We start from the raw sequence: 22,690 nt of genomic DNA, 5'->3' as shown, positions 1-22,690 counted from the left end.
CGATGATGCATGACGTACCAGGTGACGTAAGCATAGTTTATCGAGCGGGAAAATGACGTCAAGATATCGTAACCTGACCTCGCGGCTTTGAAAGAACGTTTGTGCAAACACTCTGTGACATCACAGGAATAAAAGTCGACAGATGAACTTTATCCCCCACCACCCTCCCCCTGGGTTAAGCTAGACTTTTTACCCCTCCCCGCAGCGTTGATTTTCTAATCCGACAACTCTAGGGTCCGATACAGGAAACGTATTTAAAGATCGGATATAGAATGCGTCACGTTATTTATAGATATATCCCCCACGCGCCCACGACACGCTGTTTGATGCTAACATGGCAGATTTGACTTGTTGCAACAAGGATTACCACGAACCCCGAACCTGTAATAACAATGTCACGGTTTCGGGGTGAGACCCGTTTAGCGTGACGTAATACACCCAAGACACGCGCGGCATCAATAACTACGTCACCATCTGGCCAGGTGCACCGGACGATACTATAGTGAGTCAGTTCACTTCTGCATATGCCACTTTCAACGTCATAATACAGCCATTGTTCCGTCAGCCACGTAGGTGGCGGGGCTTTTGTTTACTGCTGGCTGTCAAGATTCTCGTCGTTATTTTTAATTGAGCCGCTTACTACCGCAAGCCAGTTTAAACCGCTTGGAACCGGTTCCGATATCCTATAAAAACCTATATACTACGTGACAGTTCATACGGGGGAGGAATAGAATGAACTCTTCCGTCGTAATGCCGATTTTCCACCCGTCATACCACACAAGTAGACAGCGTAGAATACACAATGGGCGAGCACGAAGTGATGAATCGCAATTTTGGGTTCGCGCTGATAAGCCAGGAAACATGTGCGCCATGTATTTGACCAAACCACCCAAGTTCCTATACTACCAGTCATAGCAAACCGACACAACTTGCCCACAAAACAGTAAACAGTAGTCGATAAACTCTGTTTTTTACCAATCAATCAAAAGTGCGGACGAACGCAGACTGATAAATACAAATCCAGCATTCCCCACCTTTGAGCATAAGCCTCGCTTTTGCTTGGATTGTCTCATCCTCTACCGTAATTCTACAAGTGTATACCCCGGTGTCTGACTTGGACGATCTTCTTACAACCAACCTCTGCCTACGTTGTATGATACGATTCCTTTCAAGACGAAGAGGTTTTCCATCTTTTAACCACGTGATGTTCGTCACACTTGAATGGTTAATAGCCTGCATGCATGTCAACCATTAAAACACTTAAATACGTTAAGAATAGTAAAGATTTTTGTACTCAGTCTTTACCCGGATATTTAACCTTAAATCATTGTAACTAGATTATGTGATGTTTATGTGATATATTTTGATATTTTTTACACAATCTTTGTTTAAAGACTTAACAGATCTAAATGTAAATACATAGGGGTGGAATCTTTCGTTAATAAACAGATGGAATTTTGTTGCTTCAATTTTAATAGATTTTAATAAAAAGCAAATACATCTTAGTACGGAGTGCAAGGTTGGGGTTATTTAAACATTTTGCTCTATAGAACTGTGGGGTAAGATGGAATACAGTTAGCAAATAAAATCCCACATTTCCTAATCATGTTTTAACAACTAATAACGTTCTTTTGGAGTCGCGGGTCTTTGTTTATATAATTCTGTAAGTCTCCGTTGGTTGGTACCAAATAAGACAATAAAATAAAATGAAAAACAAACCATTTCATCCCAATTTGGTAATTTAGTTTTTTTTAGTAAAACATTTTGCATTCGGCAACACTTCTTACCTTGCACGGAAACACTGCGGTTTGCCCAGCTTTGACGTATTTATCCCGAGGTGGTTTAAGAAAAGCCATTCTGTTTGGTTCAGGCAATGTAACAAGTATTATCACTGTCTTAGAGGTGTAACCAACTTTGTTAAGCCCAAGACATCTGTACTTGCCGGCATCACTACGTTTTACCTGGTGGTACATGTGTATATGTTAGAGCAGGGGAAGACGGGACACCTTTAGCACATAATATCCAGATATCCCGATCGTGTTTTAAACAACTAACAACGGTCTATGAAAGTCGTGAGGACATAGTTTCATATTTATTTAAATGTTCTTTGTTTACTACTAAATGGGACGAGAAAAGAGTTAAAAAGTGTCCCATCTCCCCCCATCCTACTGTATGTTAGAGCAAGGGATCTTAGTTCTTCAAGTCGATATGATTGTTAATTACTTTATCAATACTGAACGTAAAAGGTAGAATTTTATTAATGTAAATTCGTAATTATTCTTTGAAATTTGTTATAAAATCCTATTAGGGGCGTGGACTTTTAGGTTTTGTACGGGGCCGGATACCGATTAGGCTTTTAAACTGTGTGCCGCGAACATACCAGCGAAAGTGCAAAAGTGTTTTTTTTACGTTAATTTGTTTTTAAACCAACAAAATAATAAAGTATTTTCCCAAAACTATTTGGCAAAGTTATAGCGGTTCACAAACTGCAGATTCAAGGTCAGACCCTTGACTTATTTAACGATGCGACAGATAACTTCATGAACGGCTCGTTGAAGCAAACGTCGTTTAAATACGACACGGGTTAAGGTTTACAAATCAGAACGGAGGTTTCGGTAGATATGCACCCGGTTAAAAGTACGAGGCAAACATCTAACATGACCCGTGAAAACGAAACAAAAACCAAAATTATTCGCATTTGGCGAAAGCACAAAGTCAGATTGGAGTTGAAAGGAAATTGCCAAAACAAATAACCAGACAAAGACACTCTGTAGTGGTGTACTAACTCTATACAAAAGTCCTATTGTAATAGACTGGTTAGGTCATCTAAAAATGTAAATTTCGCGTCTAATAAACTTATTTCACCGTTAAGCGGAAAACGCCTCGTCTGTTTCTCGGAACAGCGGTTTTATCTCAGAGTTCAACGGAAATCAGGATTTTTCGTAAACCCAAGTTTTCCGAAGAACGCAATATGATGTTTATGAGTCAATAGAGTCCATTATTTCGAAATGACGTCATATGGCTAGTTACGTCACTTGAAACAAAATTCAAAAATGCAGATTTTTCCTAAAATATTTTCCTCTTGCTTGTTATTATAATATGTAACTAATGCTTTTATATTGTTCGATAAACATGGTTTACTATTATAGCCCATAAAATAAATATCGTAGTGTTTAAGCAAAAGCAGATTTATAATATAGATTATTTCCACGAATTACACCAGAAAACGCCAAATGCGCATAAATTCACTACATATTCACGTTTAATATAATACAAAAACAAACAACATAAAAGTTGTTTGACGCAAAAAATCTTATAATACCCCGCCCTGTATTAAAAAGAATTAATATGGCTTCGTCCAGAACTGTTTATATTAGATTAAAAAATACACAAAATTCATATATATAATTGCAAACATTTTAAAAACAAAAATACGAACATTATAGATACAAGAAAAATTATATATTAGTAACTTAATATATTATGTAGTAGGGCAGACGATAACTTACATTAACAAGTGTAAGGCGAAATACACCAGGTGCCACTGTGTCGAATCTTGAGTTTGAAGGATTCCCGGTTCCCTTCATCCAAGCTGCTTTGGCTGGTGGCATAGCGGATATGACGCAATCTACTGATGCTATTGGGCTCCTGTGGGGTAAGATGGTTAAACTGTGGGGTAAGAGGGTTAAAATTGTGGTAAGATGGTTAAAGCTGAAAGACAAAATCTGAAACTAGAGTGACAAGGGGTAATGAGGAATAAATGCAACTCGCTTATCCCAAAGTGGTGGGGCAACGATAATAACGGGCGTTTTGTTTTACACACATCGTGCCAGCTAATGATTTAGGTATAATTGCCGATATTATACTCGTAATTTTTCTGTGTATTGCTGACAGTTTGGACTACCCATTGTCGACCACTTGGTTGGAGCAATTACCGGTATTAGTGTCTTTACCATTGACATTTTATTCTATATAGGTTTTGTGACCAAACAAATATTTAGTGTTGTTCAATTTTAGATTATTTGCAATATTTAGCATTCTATTTTAGCACAAAACAATGCAAACCCCAACGTATACGGGATATTAGACGTGCGCAACAATAAATCTCTTGGCGGTTTGTTTTAATTGGAACAACGTTATTCTAGCTAACTATGTAGAAATTGTGGTAAAACGGCTTACGGATAAAATCTGTGGCGCACTGGCTCCCAGGCTTTTCAAACAAAACAGAATTAAAATTTCACCCAAGCTTTTTACGTTTGGTTTTAAAGGGGAAACATTTGGACAATGTTTCGAAAACATTACCAAGAAAATAAGTTTAAAACTTTATGTTGTCTAACAAATTTACAACGAAATAGTCGCTACGTCGGTACTCCGTTGCCTACACGACGAAGAACACTGGGTCGGTTTATTACTTCATCCGGTGTTGGTAAAATATCGACGGAATAACGATCTATAGATTGTAAAATAACGTCAGAGCGGTGAAGTTGTGTATAGATTATGATTGAACATCATAATGACGATTGCTGGGAAAAGTGATTGATTTTATCAAGTGGAATAAACACAAGAGGAGAATTGGGGATTTAAGCTGTGAATAACAAGACTGTTTATCAGCAGCTATAACCCGCACGTCTGTCGTGTGAAACCGCATTTGCTGACTGACGCTGTTGGCGCATGACGTAGCCTGTGACGTAATCAAGACCGATGCAAACATTCGTATATAGGAAACGTCTGTCTTTAACTCAAGTCCATATGTTGTAGGTTAAGCAAGTTTAGACTTCCGTGATTCCGGCTCCGATAGTTTATCCTTATTTACGGTGACTTAAACGGGTGAAGTGGAGTGGTAGGCAATACGACCAATATTTAGCGAGCAGTTTTAAATTACAATTCATGTTATCACGCAAAACACGGTCACTGCACAAAATCCCGAAACGGCAACAAATTAAGATCATCACAACTCACCCAAGCATGACTTTCACAGTGCTGGGCAATGACGTAATCACAGGCCGTGACGTCACTTCGACGACCGCTGAGACGTTGGCCGACCAATCAGAACGCGAGGCTTGGCACGTGTAAGTTCCAGCTTCGTGAGCCGTCACGTTATCAAGGAAAATTCTCGAAACTCGGTTTCCGTTTCGGTTAACTGTTAATTATTACGTAAATTGAATATTATAGACATTTGAAATAAAGTGCTACGAAGAGTTAGCAGCACCGGATAAATAATAATGGTGATAAATTCCGTTAGTTTGGCTCGAATCATATGCTCATGAAAATACTACGAAATGCGTTACCGGCAAAATTTCACCCAACAAACTGTATTTTGTAAGATACAATAGGGTTGGGGAAGACGGGACACCTTTAATATAGCAATATTCTGATTGTGTTATATACAATTAACAACGGTCTATGGGAGTCGAGAGGAAACAGTTTTATATTTCTTTGAATGTTCTTTGCTTACTATCAAATGAGATGAAAATGTAGAATCAAAAGAAGTCTCATCTTCCCTCACTGTACTATATACATTTTGTCTAAATGGCATTATCATTCTCTTATTCAAATAGGAATTTATGACAGTTAAATATTATTATTCGCTCAGTATTTACAAACAGTATCCCAATCAAGTATAGACCACTGACTATGCTTAGTCACGGTGTATTATAAGTTGAAACTTACCTACTCTGTAGCGAGCCCCCACCGGTGCTACCCACAATATCTTAGGCAATGGATTACCAGATACCGAACATGTGAGGTTCGTGCTATGACCAAGTCTCACTTCCCTGTCCTCTGGTAAGCGGTTAAGGCTGGCCAGGGCGAAGCAATCCCATTTCCCCGACACGCATGTGCTACAAGGCGAACATGAGGATTAACATGTTAGGTATGAATGAGGTGAACCAAATCTGACAGGCGTTATGAAGTGGTGTTATAAGTGAGTTATGAAGTAGTAGGAAAGCCAAACCTATTTTAGATAGTTGAAAACAGATAGGTACATAGCTGTGGGAATATACAGTTGATGTTGTTTGGCCGTTACTTTAATATGTAAAGCATAACAGAATAAGTTAGCAGTGCTTTGGGATCATATTGACTGTGAATTAAATAGCGGTAGGCACATAGCATATAAAATATATTCCTAGCTTCAAAAGTCAAAGCAACTAATTGCGTAAAGAAGGAAAAGCGTCTCTGCTCACATTACACAATTTAAAACAGGAATCATATTATTTAACAGTAAAATAAAATTCTACGAAAAGTTTATAGAACGAACAGATATAAAAGTCCCACACTAAAACTTACCACAGTTGATTGTTTATCGTCATTTTTGCTCCCGCTCTGTAAAATACCGATCCAATTGAGCACGGGCATTCTTCAATGGGCACGCACTGATCATCATTTAATACTTTGCCTACTGAGCAATGACATCCGCTAACACAGGACTTCACACATGCATGGTAAGGACTGAAACGATTCTCACAAGTCTGTTCGCAACTTGGTCCACAGCTCATAAACACTCGGCCTCCAGGACAAGCTCCTACATTAAATTAGTGCATATTACTGTGGGGTAAGACGGATACCGTTAGCACATATTATTTCGTATTTTCTTATCCTGTTTTTAACAATTAACAACGCTTTTTCAGAGTCGTGAGGATACGGATATATAATTTTGTGTGTTTTTGACCATCAAATAGGACGATAAAGGGGAATGAATTAATGAAAACAAAATCATCTTAGCCTATCTACTGCCCCCATTAACGGTTTCAAAGAGATAAATAAAGTTTGTGTTATGTAAGCAGGCTGGTGTTTGCACTTGTAATTATTTGAGCGGTAATAGTAAACAGCTGACCAGCATATCATTGACGAATTACTGCCCGACATACACAACATTGTCAACACGTTTCGATAAATTGTTTTAGCTGTGTTTGTTCTAGCGTTTCAATACTCCACACAAACCTGCAGCTGTGGAAGGTGAATGAGAAAGACATTGTTTCGGGAGAGATTCTTTCTGGCCGTCAGTTACCACAACGGTTCGAAAGGCCACCTGAAAATAGCAAATGAAAGTTAAGCTAAATTGAGATCAACGGAGGCGCGCAGAGTTAATTAGATTAGTGCTATGCATACACGCGCAGGTGGGCGCACAGATCTAAGAACCAAAGCGCCAAAAAGATTAAAGTTACCCCGCGTGGAAAAACGATCCGCCCCAGCAGAGCGGGCAAAACTTCGCTACTTTTCGCCGCTATACCCATAACAGTACTTAACATTCCAGGGGGTAATAACGAACCGCATAATTAATAGCCTAGCACCTCGATGCTCCAATTGGTTAAAGGGTTCACGCACGCCTTTGGTCTAATACTTGTGTGGCATGCTGTAGTACTGCAATATTTTATCATCTTTCGTAATGTGCTTCATAAATTTGCGGTTCATTTTCAAATTTGTGGTTTCTGCTGCTAGTTTTTTTAAACTGAAAGTACACCATGATCTAATCGCTTTACAAAGATAAAATTCATCGGTTAAAGATTTACTTACCGCGCCCCATTACTTCCCCATCACCACATAATTTTGATGGCTTATAAGTTCAACTTGGAAAAGATAAAAACGCCACGAATTGCCAAAGTGATGAATTAATTTTAACACCTTATGTATTTATATCTCTTAGTTGGTGAACAATACATTTCATTGGGCGGGTTGCTGGATTCAACCATCTAACCCAGCCGTTTTCTATCATTTTTAGCGGCTATACATTATATTCAAATATCCGAATTGTGTTTTAAACAATTACCAACAGTCTATGAGAGTTGTGAGGATAAGGTTTTATAATTTTTTGAACTTTCTTTGTAAACATCAAATGGAGCGAGAAAATAGAGTGAAATGATGTCCCATCTTCCCTACCCCACTATACCTTTTTAATTTATATTATTTGAGCTTAATTACGTATGCTAAAATGATGGAATAGTGTATTGGCTAATTTGATTCAGAACCATTGTTGTTAACCATAGGCCAGTTTACGTAATGATATAAATGTACAGTGTGAGAAAGTGGGTTTAATATTGGCGCAAACCACAAACGTATACACAAATCACACATGTGTAATCCTTAATCTAAGCGCTCTTTATTATCGCGAGTATTTTCTCATTAACAACGATGTTGGGCGCGAAGGTCTTTTAACAAAGCATGTATTATTTGAGGAGTGGACAAAATTACTTGGTTTTGCTAATTGACATTTTTGAACCGGCTGATTACATATACTTGCCTCTGGTTGGCTGTAACAGATAGGGGACTGTTGTTTAAAACCTATGCGCTCTAGGGCGTGCTAGTCAGCGTGGATTAATCAGAATCCAGCCATGACATAACTTGGTAATTCTGGCATAAACAAGTCGAATAAATATAAACGTCATCGTTTCATTGTTACACACAGTTATTCATTGTTACACACTATTATGCGTTCATAACCGCTGGGTAGTTTATAGAATACAACCATTTGCTTGCAATACCAACAAATGCATTGGCACGACATTTTCACATTAATATGAATGATATTGACAGGTTTAGGGTTTAAGTCGGTAATATAACTTTGCAAGGGCATGACCTGCCTGTATTTACAAAGGCAAACCACATGAAGGCACAGAAAGACTACTGTTTTACGTGTATCACTTTTAAAATGTGTTTTAAACATTTTATATAGTAGGGCGGGGGAAGAAGGGACACATTTAGCACATAATATCCAAATATCCTGATCGTGTTTTAAACAATTTATAATTTTTTGAGTGTCTTTTGTTTACTACCAAATGGGACGGGAAAATTAAATAAAAAGGTGTCCCATCTTACCCCACCCTACCATATGTTTTAGAGAAAAGGTATTATTTTATTTGTAAGAACTAATGTAAATTTTGTTTTAAAGTAATTATTCGGTGAAATACAAGTATGTAGTTGGTTGGGGTAAGATGGTCCATGTTTTTTCTATTTTTTCGTATTATTTGGTAGTGAACAAAGAATATTCACAGAATAATATAACCGTTATTCTCGCGACTCTAAAAAAACGTTCTTAATTGTTAAAACACGATTAGGGAATATGGGAAAATAATTGTGCGCTACGGTATCCATCTTACCCCACAGTACTCGTCTGTGCCAACGATTGTCGCAGTGTGTATCATGATATCGAATATTGGGCTTTAAAAATAAATTTATAGACCAAGAAAGAAGCATTTTGTGTTTATGTGATAATTAGTAAGCGGGCACAAGGTGTATGAAATAGCACAACCATGGTATAACGGTTATCGTTGCCCCGCCACGCGAGGATAAATAAGTTACATTCATTTATTTACATTGTTCCTTTTAGAGTTACCACGTATCCCTAACCTAACATTGCAGAAAACCTAAACCCCGCACAAGTTTAACTCTACTAATATAAACTTACTTTAACCGGCACTTTCACGATATCCCCGTGGTCTAAAAGCCGAAAACGTTTGAACTGGATACCAGATGACGTACGGTTGCGACGAACCGGAACGACCGTCACGTGACTACAGTTTGCCCAGTATTCTATAACGTTGTTGTCGAACCCGATGTGCACTGCCAATCTGAAAGAGAACATGAAATATAGATTTAAATATTGTATATTGTAGGTTGGGGTCAGATGGTTCTTGTTACTTTTCTCTCATATTTTCATTAAAACAAAACCTGAAAAAATATCAAAGGTGTGGAATCTATACAGGTAAAACTAAACACTGCTTATGCTATAGTAGGTTAGATAAGATGGCTTGTGTTTTCATTCTCTTTTATCGCATCGTTTGGTAGTAAACAAATAATATTTACAGAATTATATAACCGTATCCTTAGGACGCTAACATATCGTTGTTAATTGGTACACATTATCGTTAGTACGTTATATCCCATATATAGGATTGTTAAATATATGGACTAGTGAGTGGCAGCGGTATCCATCTTACACCACATTACTATATATCACTGTAAGCCGCTGGAATACAACGAGTAATCTGATCAGGCGGCTCACATGTTGGAATTTACTGTTCAAAGTAATCGTCCTAGCTCGGTCAACTCACAAGCTGAATAAATCGCCTTGCACGCCACTTGCTGCCCGAACGAACCTTCTGCAGTCAATAGATCTTTATCACTTCGAAACGGGTCGAACGGCTAGATTCTTTAGACCGTTTGAAATACTACGTTCCCAATGACAAAACGTCAATTATAGAAACAAATTTAACGACTCGCAAATTCATGTTCGTACCTCAGGAGCGAATACTAATAATATCGTAATCGGGTTCAAAAGGTTGCGATAAATCATACTTGAAATAATTTTTCACGCTTTTTACATAACGATATAAGGGTGCGCCGTCGAAACTATACCTTAAATAGGGCACAGTGATCCTTAAAAGCTGTCCAAACCGGAATAAACAGCTTCGCATGGAATGTAAGACTGATAACGTGATTATAAATCACTTAAACGCGATGTAATGACAAAATAACACCTTCAATTACACACACAGCATCAATTATATGTTAGAACGTTAATCTCAGTAAACATAGTTAATTTCAAATTGACCATAATTTTTCTTTTCAGCAAACCAACGGTAATTGCACATAAATTCCGCTTTAAATCTGAATGTAGCGGGAATGGTAAAAGGTTCGATTTAAATGGTTTTAAATTTCTGCTCCAGAAACTCAGGTTAAGTTTGCTCTCACTACAAATGCTCCATCGATCACGTACACGTCACGAGTGTTGCTTGGCCTCGGCCCGGAAGAGGTTGTGGGAAAGTTTGTTTGTTTCTCACTGAATTGCAATCCTGCATGAAGTTCATGCATAACACGAGTACACAGAGGCGACCAAACTCACATGCTTGTGTAGCAGTTTACGTGTCTTACAGAGTCTTCGTATCACATACATGTTATTGTAAGCCGCATTAAAAAGTTAAATCGTGTATGTTTAACCTAATTGTGATTCTAGGTATTAACAATTTGTTGTCGTACCACACGGGAGAACTTTGCGAGTAAAAGGCGGGACTGCTGCAGTTTAAAAAGTAAAATTTACAAAATATGTTTTTTTTACGACCAAAAATTGATATTGTTTTGTTGTTCAAATTAATATGTCTTCACTGCGTCATCAAGACCGATCAATATTTACGTAATTGAACCAATGTTTAAAAGGTTCTAACCAGGAGTCGGCGACGGAGTTTACCGATTCGTTACAAACAGGTAAAAATCTAGGCTTATTTAGAATGTTTGGTACTGTATGATAAGTACAGAGACCACGGATAATCTAAGCAGTCTGTTCATTGTACCTCATTGATGCGATTACTTAATAAGGATTTGTTCCATAAGTTTTCGTCTGTTCGCTTCAAAAATAAGCGATAAACCCGTATTGTGTCCGCAACGCTTCGGTGCCTACATTATAATTACGGGGCCAAACTAGCCCAAAGCTGCTGGCGGCGAATACCAGTTTATTTTTATCAATAACATTTATAAATATCTAGAGGATTAAGCCCGGACCCATACAGAAGGCGCGGTCTGTCCGATTCCCTAAAAAGAAAAATTCGCAACATTCTTCTGCGGTAAAAAAGGGGCTCGAGTAAGATCTCCGCTTCACCCTACACATCTGGTGTGTTATTCGGATTTCGAATTACAACGTGCTTTGGCGAGCTTACCAAGGAGTCAAAGGCATTTCCCCGCACCATCAATCAGCAGGCACGGTGGTCCTTAATACAGAGAGCCGGGGGGATAGATAAGAGCAACAGAAGTGTGCGGACAGCTTGGCCGACGATGCCGCTGATGCGTGCGCGGTGGTGCGGAACAAAAGGTTAAAGGTCACCGGTCATATAAGCATCCGGTCATGGGGATTATTGAATTAAAAGAAAATCGAAAGCATTGGTTTAAATTATACTACGCGTATTGCTATACATAGGCGGTAAAGGGTCCTAGGCGTATAAAATGTAAACGGTACGAATCATTCTTCAAAAAAAACGGTCAGCGAGTAGAACCAATGTAAAACTTTATTTTTTAACGAAATATAATTATAAAATCGAATTTATAGGTATCGTATACATTAAACCTGTAGCTGTTAAACTGTGGTACACGTAGGTAAAGTAAAATGCGGTTTAAAGTTATTTGTCGTCACCTACAACAAATTGTGCTGTAGTTTTAAAAACGGGACAAAAATAGTTGGGAAACACTGCCTAAAACTAATCGGAAAAATTGGCGATGAATGTTTTAGAAACACGAAACAAAAAATGAAAAAGTGTTTTTTATAATTTTGTTTTTACGATGTAAAATAAAAACAGAGTTGAATCAAAGCTTTTTTGGAGTATAATTTTGCGAGCCGTTATTTCGGCGACGTATTTATGCCTAATGATGATTTGGCATTATATTATATTTGACAGAAAGGGCGTTTTTACAATAACTATTGTACAAAAACAGGTTCAAAATAATTCAAATATATTTTTTTTGAATAGTTAATTAATTCGTAAAAAAATGGCTGGTGCTGACAAAATGAGAACTTACTACCATACAGTGGTGTAAGTTTAATTACAGCATACCCTTTCATATTGCAATAATTAAGTGCGACGGATTTAAACTATAATATTGTAGGCAAAGCTCAATTTTACCCACGGGCGATTACTTTACTCGCCATACGTCATAAACTAAGTTACGGAAGAGACGAAATTATCGCTTTTTAAGGTTTGCTCTTTAAAGCACAGGAAGTGATTCGAACGCCAGTCGGCTCTCGGTGTTACGCTGCCAATAAACAAGCAGACGCAACGGCCTATATATGACCTCAGTGATGGATTGTGGAGTGATACGGAATTTGAGAAATTAAGCACGATTTGAATATAATTAACTGTTTATTTTTCTGTTTAGAATTTTATACCGAATGTTGTTTTGCTGTTAATTCTTCGATGTCTTAATTCAATATAAATCCTTGTTATTGTAATCAAAGGGATAAACAAAAAATGTGCAGTTATTTTAGCTCAATATTTTGATTCATATATAAATAATAAAAATAAAATAGAAATGTGTAAACAGTCTTTGTTTACTTGTTAATTGTTTTAAACGATCAGGCTATTTGGATATTATATGTGTTAAAGGTGTCCCATCTCCCCCCCCCCCCTGTACTATATTATATGTAAAACATCGAAAATTAAAAAAAAACACAAAGCGACATTAACGACTGCGTGTCACTCGTCACCATATGCGTGTTCAATTGCTCCACTTGGACAAAATACATCTTATATATACGTATCCACACTTTACTAATACAGACTATAAATCACATATTACCATGCTACAAATATCGAACGACTACACTTAGATTGACTCATGGCCCACTAAAATATATTGTCATTCACGGCTGACTAAATGCAACAAATGTACGTTTAGCTACATTTGATTCTATATGTCATTATGTTACAATAAAACAAATAATTTTTAGAATCAATTGCCGGTCTTGTAACACTAAGCAGACAAGTCGCGAGATTAAAAACTTTAAAGTCGACAAAACGCGGCAAAAATCAAAATATATTTTTATATAGTATTGGGTGCCGGGGACACCTTTAGCACATAATATCTAAGTATCTTAACCGTGTTTTAAACAATTAACATCGGTCTAAGGGAGTCGTGAGGATACGGTTTAATAATTCCTTTGAATTTTCTTTGTTTACTATCAAACGGGACGAGGGAATAGAATGAAAATGTATCCCATATACCCCACGCTACTATACAATGAATACCGTTAGAACATATCATCTCATGTTTCCTAATAGTAATTTTAATAACTAACAACGCTCTTTTATAGTCGTGAGAAAAACTCTGTAGATATGCTTTCTACCAAAAAGGCGATAAAAGAGAATGAAAACATGTTTCATTTTACCCCAACCTACTATATATATTGAGTTGTGTTGCATTATTAGGTGAAACTTTCTATATTCTTTCTATGTTCTTTTGTAAATGTTCTTTGTTTAATAATGAAAGCATGTACCACCTTACCCCAACCTAATATAAAAATTAGCAAAACGATCAGCAAAGGCGTATATGTCCTACCTGTGCCAGTCGCCGATCTTAAACTCTGCTCCTTCGATCGGAACCACAAACTTTCTTCGTCCTCGCCATTCAACGTTTCTGTATTCCAACTTAAGTGTCATGTTGGTCCCGTTGACCTCGGAGAACAAACCAAACCAAGAAGACGAAACTCCTCTCGAGTTGGATGTTGAATTCGATCTCCAATCAGATGTAGAATTGATCTCGTCTTCCCGGGGCAAAGGGTCTTCCTTTTTCCGGACATTGTCAAGAGATCGCCCGGTAATTAAATACCTGGGAAACGCGAGAAGAGCATAATTAGTTCGCAAGGTATTCTTAGACACTCGTATACAAACCACACCGTGCTACTCATGAGTAGATAACCTATTAACAATTGCAATTAAGTCATAGTTTACGGTTTAGCGGGTGTGACTCACATAATGCTTTCATGTTTCTAATTCTTAAAAATAGGCCACTTAATATTCATATCTACACAACAGCGCATAAGATGTTATTGTATTCAAATCGTAGGTGTAACGGCTACTATTTATAACCGTTACGTTTTTGTAACTTTATGTTTCCATTTTACTTTACGTTTTTGTATCTAAAGGTATTACGAACTTGGGTATTTAACATGATGTTACACAGCATCATATTCAAAGGGACGAAGAGCGTAATGTTCAAGTTATTTCATACGAGTCAGGGTCAGAATTAATAAATTTAACACTGGGGGATGAGATGTTTCAAGCCAAAATCTGCCCCGGCCTACCTCGTAACAGTATCTCACCTTGTTGAATATTATCAATAACGAATTATAACTACATTAAGGGAAATAATCAAACACTGGCCTAAACCCCATGCCCTGTGGCATGGTTTTGGACCTCGTCCATATAGAATACAATATAGAACAGAATTAACGTACCCACTCCCGGAGTGTTCATCGACTTTAAATTCAAGTTCAAATCCAATGTGGCTGCCAGTGATCACTTTGTTGACCCTCACAGTAGCGTTACGTGTGTCTGGTGCTGGTGGTGTACTGGGTGTTGGGCGACTGAATAAGATCCGATGATACTGGAGACTTTTCCGCGGGAGGTTTGAATGAAGGCTCACTTCGCCTTCCGTTGCGTTGCTTCTTCGTAAAACTTCGGATTTTTTCGGATTTCTTCCCATTTTCATCCGAGACGAAATGATCCAAAGCAGATTGAATCCGGCGCTTGTGTGGTTCAGTTTATGGGTGTGGTCGCTATCGAAGATGCTTTCATCGATTTGGTTTTGTTTCTTCATTAGATCGACGTAATCAACGTTGTCATACATGGTGGACACCACAGCTACGAAGTTGCCGCCGTGATTACTTGAGCCTGCGGTAAAAACAACTTAAACAAATTCCTAGCACGCACATGTCTTTAACAAGTCGACGATGTACAGGTTTGGTTGCACAGCATGTGGCATAAGACACTTAGTTCTGACAAGGCTTAAGAATAATATTTATACCCGTTTTGTTCTACACTACGTTTCAGTCCTGTACAGTTAGACAGGAGGTTTCAAGATTCAACATAAAGTTGGTTTTAAAAAGCGGGTTTGACAGAGCAACCATGCAGATTTTAGGTTATTAGCAAGCTAAGTCCCCTTATTGGTAATTAATTATCCAGTCAGTTCCCTTTAAAATGTAGAATGAATCATCTATAAAAATGTTGTGTGATACAAAACTGCATTTAAAAATTAACTAACATGATGACCATCAGCACAACAATGCACAACTTTCAAAAAAGCACTGAGGCTGTTTTAAAAAGGTAGACTGAACATAACATTGGGGCTGCTACAACACGAAGCCATAAACAAACTTTTGTGTTAAATCTTAACGAAACAAATAAATGTTAACCTGACAACGAAGGTTCGGTCGTCCCCATGAAAATGCAGCAGATCACGTAAATTGTAAACGGCAATGTTTTAAGTTGTAAGCGTCCGATATGCCCAAGTTGTTTCAGTCGTAACATTATGGGCTTGGTATCCTGTTACTGTGGTATAGTATATACTAAGTTCCGTTCAATGCGTTTTTGCCATTTCAGGCGAACATAGCCTGTGAACTAAAAAATAATATAATTTAATTTTTCTTGGCCTTAACAAAATAGGTCTTTAGTACTAACTATGCCTGATATATCTTAACTTAGTAACCTTTAGACGTTACTTTATGTCGGTGCTGATACAAGCATAGCCCACTACAAGCTACTCTAGGGACTGTACGGTTCTTCACGAATAAGCTAATACACTAAAACCTTGCTTTATAAGCTCACGTTTAGCCGCAGGAAAACCACCGAATACAACACGAGAAGGAATGTAAGGAACTGTGAGCCTGAGCATAAAGCGCGACTGTTGGATCACTAAACAGACCTCATATTCGACGTCCATCTATCAATCGTCAGCGGGAAAAAGCAAAATCTGCTCTCGGGAGATCAAACTCAGCCTGGCGGCATTAGGCACGTCGACATCCCGCAAAAAGAAGACCACCAGCCACGATGTTCACGAGAGACAACGGCGAAGAACTGCCTAGTTGCGCTACTACCGAGACTACGCATTTTTTCGCTCCGCACAAATTTCCGCACGTGCCAATTTGCTAAATCGTAATCCTTATATCCAGATTTGTCTGAGCGGCTAGCACACACATACATTACATTTAACATATAATTCAACATCTTTAACGACACCTTACAACCTAAAACACAAGTTTACACACTATAATACCACGGTTTGGAACCCAAGACACATACACAAGATACACACGTAGCATATTAACCAACTCCTTTAAGTAAAGGAAACTGAAACACATATTTAAATAATATTATATTGATCAACCGACTGTCCCAAATACTTAACTCTCTGGAAACAAAATTACATTATTTGAAAAACGCGGCCGCCTATAAACCTTTACTATAAACTCGCCGTCTGCTTTTCGCTGAATGATCAAAGTTGGAACTCCCATATTACCAAAGGCCTGTACTGACAAACATTGACTGCTTCGCTACAACCTCCCAAAGCCTTGTCCCTTCTTGTGAGACGGAGCAGGGAACCATAAACAAGTCCGCCTCGCGCGCTCTGCGCTTCGGGCAAACTGTGCTTATTGTTTATTATTCTATCAAAGCCGCATTAACTAAAAGGCGACGATTTTTGGTGACGTCATGAGTTATAAGAACAGTAGAGTTAGTTTTAATCATTTAATATTTTGCATGGATAACATATTAACTGTATTACTATCTTAAATTTAATTACCACGTAAGTAATGTTAAATAAGAGATGACGTTTGGCTTAATATTACAACTTATTTTGTAATCATATCAATTTTAAATCTAATTCCGTAACAAACAAAACATAAAAGTCAAACGGCTGGCTACCGTAAAATCGCGTTTCGAATGTAAAATGTTTCTAGTTTTCAGTACTGCCGCTCTTGCAAATTTGCCTTTGCAAGTTGAAGAAATATATACAGTTCTGTTGAAGTTGGATTTTGATCTAAGTTTCTATCATTTCATATTTTCCCTTCCGCTTATCTTAATTATTGAACTACACTCAGGCACAGTGACCTACTATACAATCGTCACGTTCGTGCCCATTACTTCGCAAAGTATTTTAATCTAATCCACCGTGTCCGTTTTAAAGCCTTGATCCGAAATCTCTTATCTTCACCTTACATCACATCTTGATTTATTAGAAAATTGCTGGAGTATGAACGAAGCATTTAAAATAACCGATTTATGTAACACTCCTCAATAAACGTCTGAAATCTGACCCACAGTACAATATCCTCACGGAGGTTTGCCAAGGTTTCCTGCTAAAAATTCCAATGCACTCCTCTGTATAGTATGCTCTAACTCTGGCCCTAACCCGTTCCCAGCCAAACCCAAGGAGAAAGTTCAACTGGAACTTGAAATGCTGATTGATGGGCACGATGTTCGGTTCGAAACATACGGCGGGACATCAGTGACTCACTCTGCGTATGCACAGCATGAGGTGCCGCCTCGTAGGGAGGAATGAATTGCCACCAGACAAAAGTGATGGCAACCTATTTGTGATGATCGAGCTGGCAGCTTCATTTCACTTTACTCCCTTTCTCTTTGCGCGAAATTACGTCATTACTTCGCTAAAAATAACGAAACTTCACCAAAACGGTGGAACCGATTATCTTTCTGTTTTAATTCGCCTTAATCGCATTTGAGCTTATGTAAAACGGTAATTAAATTAGCTGTTTCAGCAACTTTGTAGCTTCTTCAGTATTTTTAGAAGCATCTGTCATATTGTTGGTAATGTTTTAAAGAGAGCCAATTGTTATGAAGTTGTGTAAAAATAGCTTATTTTGTCATTAAGCTGTGACGTAACACACCAAATTAATTAGCTGATCCCTCAGTGTCTAATAAAGATAAACGAAACCATTCACAAAAAGCTGCCTAAATTACCTAATTTATTAAAAGACATTTATACTGATTTTGTTGTGGATTTTTATTGCCTATGTTGCACTGTATCTGTAAAATTCGTAATGCACTTCCAAACGCTAACCAAATTAAGCGATTTTTCGCTGTTACAAATAGCGAACTGCACTTTTGGAACTACTTTATAAAACCGCGATGTCTATTTTGGTTGTTTTCCTGGGAATTCCCCGACAGCAAAATAAAATTTGGCGCCAAAATTTTAGAGATAACGATTTCGTTTATTTATTATACAATGTAAGATTAACTTATTCAATATGAACCTGTATATCTAAATTATGCCTTCTCTACTCGCTGGTTTGTGCCCGGCATTAACCCAGGATGTTATCGTTAAACTGGAAAGCAAAGGAATAAAAGAAGGTATGTAATTTATATAAAAAATCGTTCTAGTGGAGAATCGTAGGGTACGTTACAGATTAGGTCGGTGGAAAGTGTTAGAGGACAGAAGTTAGTGGTTGGTTGTTATGTTTAGCGGTAGCGGTAAATGTAGGGAGAGAATTTTTTCCTAGCACTAAGAATTTTTAGTTTTCACACAACATTTGCTAATCACACCATCTGTTCTTCCAGTTCTTGATTTTGTGGCAATTGATCCTGAAAGAATAACTGCGATGTGTGGAATCCCATATAAGGTAATATATATTCATTGGCCCATAGGACTTCATCTGATATTTCTGCCTAAAATATTTTATTCTTTATATATGTCCAGACTGCAGAGTATGGCAGGTGCACGCGCGATTTTTTTACAGACTTTCGGTTATGCACGCCACAATTTGTCCTACGCACGCCAATTAATTAAACAAAGAAAAAAAAAGGATTAAATTAAGTAAGATTTCCTAACGTGGCTTGAAAATGTACATGCTTTGCACGCAGATTTTTAATGATAGCACGCGCGAACGCGAAAAATAACCGTCTTGCACGCGCGAGATCTCGTCAGGAACTGCCATACTTTGCAGACTGGATATATGTTATGCATTATAGAGGAATATTCTTGAGTCAAGATTAATTGTTTAGCTATTGGCTAATGCTAATTCTCTCTTTCTATTCAAACAGTAACTGTTCAGAGGTTACACAAATATATTTAATAAAACAAAAGATCATATTTTAAATAGTTATCCTGGATGTGTTTAATGAAGCAATGCCCCTTTAGCAGCCACACTTTTATTTGACACATTTTCTTTCAGAAGTTTTTATATAGTGTGTTTTAACAACTTATTTTGCTGTTAATTTTTATCTTTTTGCTGTTTTAACTATTTTGATTTCACTAATTTTACAAAAACAATCAATACACCTGGCTTCAACAACCTATTTATAAGAGCTAAGTTTAGTTACTTGTTAGAAAGTTATGTCAATCCGTCGCGTTCTCCTCGCTCAATATTCCTCCTTCCCTGTCAACGGACTCGACCTCTTCCACGAGACGATGGGCACGCTCGCTGTCCTCCCAACTGGATGCGAGAGTCTCGATGATCTTCTGGATGCGGGGATCTACACGGGGGAAGTAACAGAGATCGTTGGGCCGTCTTCATCTGGAAAGACACAGGTGTTTAACTTGTTGCAGTAATAATTCTCAAACTGTTGTGAATGAATCTACTTGTATTATTACCAAGTTTATTAAGTAATTAGATTGAAAGTGGTTTTAAAACTATGGTTATTAATTATTATACTAACACTAATGTGGGTCGCCAGCATGAGTTTTAACTTTGATCACATAACTTTGAGTTTTTTACTAACAAATTGTGTTTTCGCTTATTTTAGTACTAAAAGTACAAAATTAATTTCCTTTGTAAACTACCCACCACTTATATTTACAGCTGTGTGAAACATTTGCGGTCAACGTGGCGGCTTCATTCGATCAGAACGTGATTTACATCGATACGGCTGGTGGTTTCTCTGCTGTAAGGGTGGGAGAAATATTTAAGAAAAGGTGAATAGAGTTAACACATGAGGGTTCGTCACTTTGTTAAAGTAGTTTACTTTGTATACTTTGGTTTGAACATTGGATTGTGAGCATGCAGAAAAGGTCTTGCAATCCTTAATGTTACATCAGATGCAAAAGTTAAACCCAAAAAAGGGTAAAACCAGAATACATACAAAATTACAGAACAATTTTAATAAAAGTTTTTTAGATAAAAATGCAGCACTTTTTTCTATAAAATAGTGCATTTTATTCTCTAAAAATAACTTTTCTTACATTGACAATTCTCGTCATAGATTTTCTTCCCACAATACATCAGCAACATTATCTCGAATCCGAGTCTCGCGATGTTTTGAAGTTTCAGAACTTCGTGAAACACTTGATCTTGTACGGCGTAAAATGTCGGCACAAGACGAAACTTTTTTCTCATCCCTAAAAGTTGTGATCATTGATTCAGTGACTTCATTACTTTCAACTGTCCTTTATAACGGGACCTTCGTGGAAGGTGGGAACTTTGTACAAAATAATTGAATAAATAATTGTAACTTGCTTTATCCTCGGGGGGGAAATGCAGCCGTTGTAACACAGGTGATTTGTTTTATACACCTCATGCCCGCTTAGGAAACCTTTTTATTCAAATAATACGACACTATTTATAAACTATTATGTTATGGATCATTGGTTGTTTAGTTTGGCTGCTCCTTTCACTTTTGGCATTATATATTAAAACTAGCAGTCTACACCAAACGATTTTGTTTGGCGTTTCATCCCATGTTGCTTCTCATCAATTAGTTTTAGTACAAGCCAGATAAAATAAACTAATATGTATATAGGTTTTCACTTCATATTAAAGTTACTTTTCCATATTAAGTTAAAATTGAACACAAGAAAGTATGTATGTCGGTTTAATTGAATATTAAATTTTGTTTAAATTTATACATGTTATTTCACACTAATATATATCTAGGTGTGCACCTCATACTTACCTTATGTAACGCAGGCATGGCATCTCTACAAAGCATTGGTCGACAACTGAATGCTCTTGCTAAAGACTTTGCTCTAGCTGTTGTCATCACAAATGACATGGTAACTGGGCCTCAGGATAAAACAGGTCTGTAAAATACTGACTACAAATTCTAAATATCATGGAAGGCTGCATAGCCAAAATCTGGAATATGTATGTAGAATCAAATGAAAAAAAAGATATTTTCTAAAAATGTTCTGCGCGCACTATGACATTTTAGAATTCAATATGAATCTACCGACAGTGCTTGTGGTGTGCAAAAAGCATGCATAGTGTGCATTGAACATTTTTAGAAAATATATTTTTTTATGTGGTGTGCAAAAAGCATGCAAAATTGCCATACATTGTTAAGGCATGTTTGGAACAAATTGTGGCTTACTTATTACAATTACAATAAATCTTGCATGCAGCAATGAGCAAATCACTTAGTAACTGACTGTCCTATACGGTTACATGTATGTTGTCATAATGTCTTTGTATTGTCTTATATAATTGTGTGTATGTATAAATGTAACTTACTTTATCCTCACCTGGCCGGAAAATGACAGTCGTTATAACATGGGTTTAACACCTCGTGCCAGCTTACGAGTTACCATGTATAGTAGGGTGGGGCAAGATGGGACACCTTTAATACATAATTTCCAAATAGCCTGATCGTGTTTTAAACAATTAACAGCAGTCTGTGGAAGTCGGAAGGATACGGTTTTATAATTCATTAAATGTTCTTTTACTACCAAATGGAAAGAGAAAACCAAAAGAAAAGTTGTCCCATCTTTCCCCACCCTACTATATGTTACCTTTATTGGTGATTATTTGCAGTTGTTATATCACAGGTCAGTTCAGTCGCAAACCAGCACTTGGTAGGGTCTGGACGTTTGTTCCAAGTGTTCGAGTACAACTACAACCACATATTGCTCCTTGTCTCCACCATGTGGGTGTGAATAAAATACTTGCTAGACTTACAAAGTCCACACGATGTGGCTATAGAGCTACATCATGTGTTATTACATCATCTGGTATTGAGTCAGAAAAGCCAAGTTGAAAATAAACATTTTTCTGTATTATCATTACCTTTATAAACTAATATATTGTTCACATTATGTTCTTGCTTTAGTTGACGAGCAACAAGTCTTGTCTTTACATTAAACTGTTATTTATCTCATATATGACATGATATACAAATAAAGAATGTAAAATATTTGCTTGAATGTATGAATGTAACTTGCTTTATCCTGCGTGGCCGGAAAACGACAGTCGTTATCATACGGGTTA

General features: G+C 37.3%; 2 protein-coding genes across 2 annotated transcripts in view; one reads left to right on the top strand and one right to left on the bottom strand.

The window, feature by feature from the left end:
* LOC100178078 overlaps nucleotides 1-16,114 on the bottom strand; it is a 32,465-nt gene extending 16,351 nt beyond the window's left edge. The window contains exons 1-11 of the mRNA XM_002123626.4: nucleotides 15,890-16,114; nucleotides 14,933-15,368; nucleotides 14,035-14,304; nucleotides 9,401-9,563; nucleotides 6,940-7,027; nucleotides 6,286-6,520; nucleotides 5,671-5,840; nucleotides 4,960-5,140; nucleotides 3,510-3,648; nucleotides 1,788-1,961; nucleotides 1,035-1,233 (exon numbers count right to left, since the gene is read on the bottom strand). Coding sequence (XP_002123662.2) covers nucleotides 1,035-1,233; nucleotides 1,788-1,961; nucleotides 3,510-3,648; nucleotides 4,960-5,140; nucleotides 5,671-5,840; nucleotides 6,286-6,520; nucleotides 6,940-7,027; nucleotides 9,401-9,563; nucleotides 14,035-14,304; nucleotides 14,933-15,368; nucleotides 15,890-16,004 — 2,170 coding nt within the window. The 5' untranslated portion in view covers nucleotides 16,005-16,114. The remainder of the gene's footprint in view (nucleotides 1-1,034; nucleotides 1,234-1,787; nucleotides 1,962-3,509; nucleotides 3,649-4,959; nucleotides 5,141-5,670; nucleotides 5,841-6,285; nucleotides 6,521-6,939; nucleotides 7,028-9,400; nucleotides 9,564-14,034; nucleotides 14,305-14,932; nucleotides 15,369-15,889) is intronic.
* A 2,589-nt stretch (nucleotides 16,115-18,703) lies between these two features.
* LOC100181925 (DNA repair protein RAD51 homolog 4-like) lies at nucleotides 18,704-22,609 on the top strand. The gene is made up of 7 exons (XM_002128190.4): nucleotides 18,704-18,842; nucleotides 19,050-19,111; nucleotides 19,819-20,019; nucleotides 20,291-20,403; nucleotides 20,691-20,899; nucleotides 21,395-21,505; nucleotides 22,252-22,609. Exons 1-7 carry the CDS (start codon nucleotides 18,761-18,763, stop codon nucleotides 22,458-22,460), a joined length of 987 nt encoding a protein of 328 aa, XP_002128226.1. The 5' UTR covers nucleotides 18,704-18,760; the 3' UTR covers nucleotides 22,461-22,609.
* The last annotated feature ends 81 nt before the right edge of the window (nucleotides 22,610-22,690 follow it).

The sequence above is a fragment of the Ciona intestinalis genome, chromosome 11 (assembly GCF_000224145.3).
Source record: "Ciona intestinalis chromosome 11, KH, whole genome shotgun sequence".
In the NCBI taxonomy this organism is placed as follows: domain Eukaryota; kingdom Metazoa; phylum Chordata; class Ascidiacea; order Phlebobranchia; family Cionidae; genus Ciona; species Ciona intestinalis.
The sequence above is the reverse complement of the archived record's forward strand: the minus strand, read 5'-3'. Positions and strand labels throughout refer to the sequence as shown.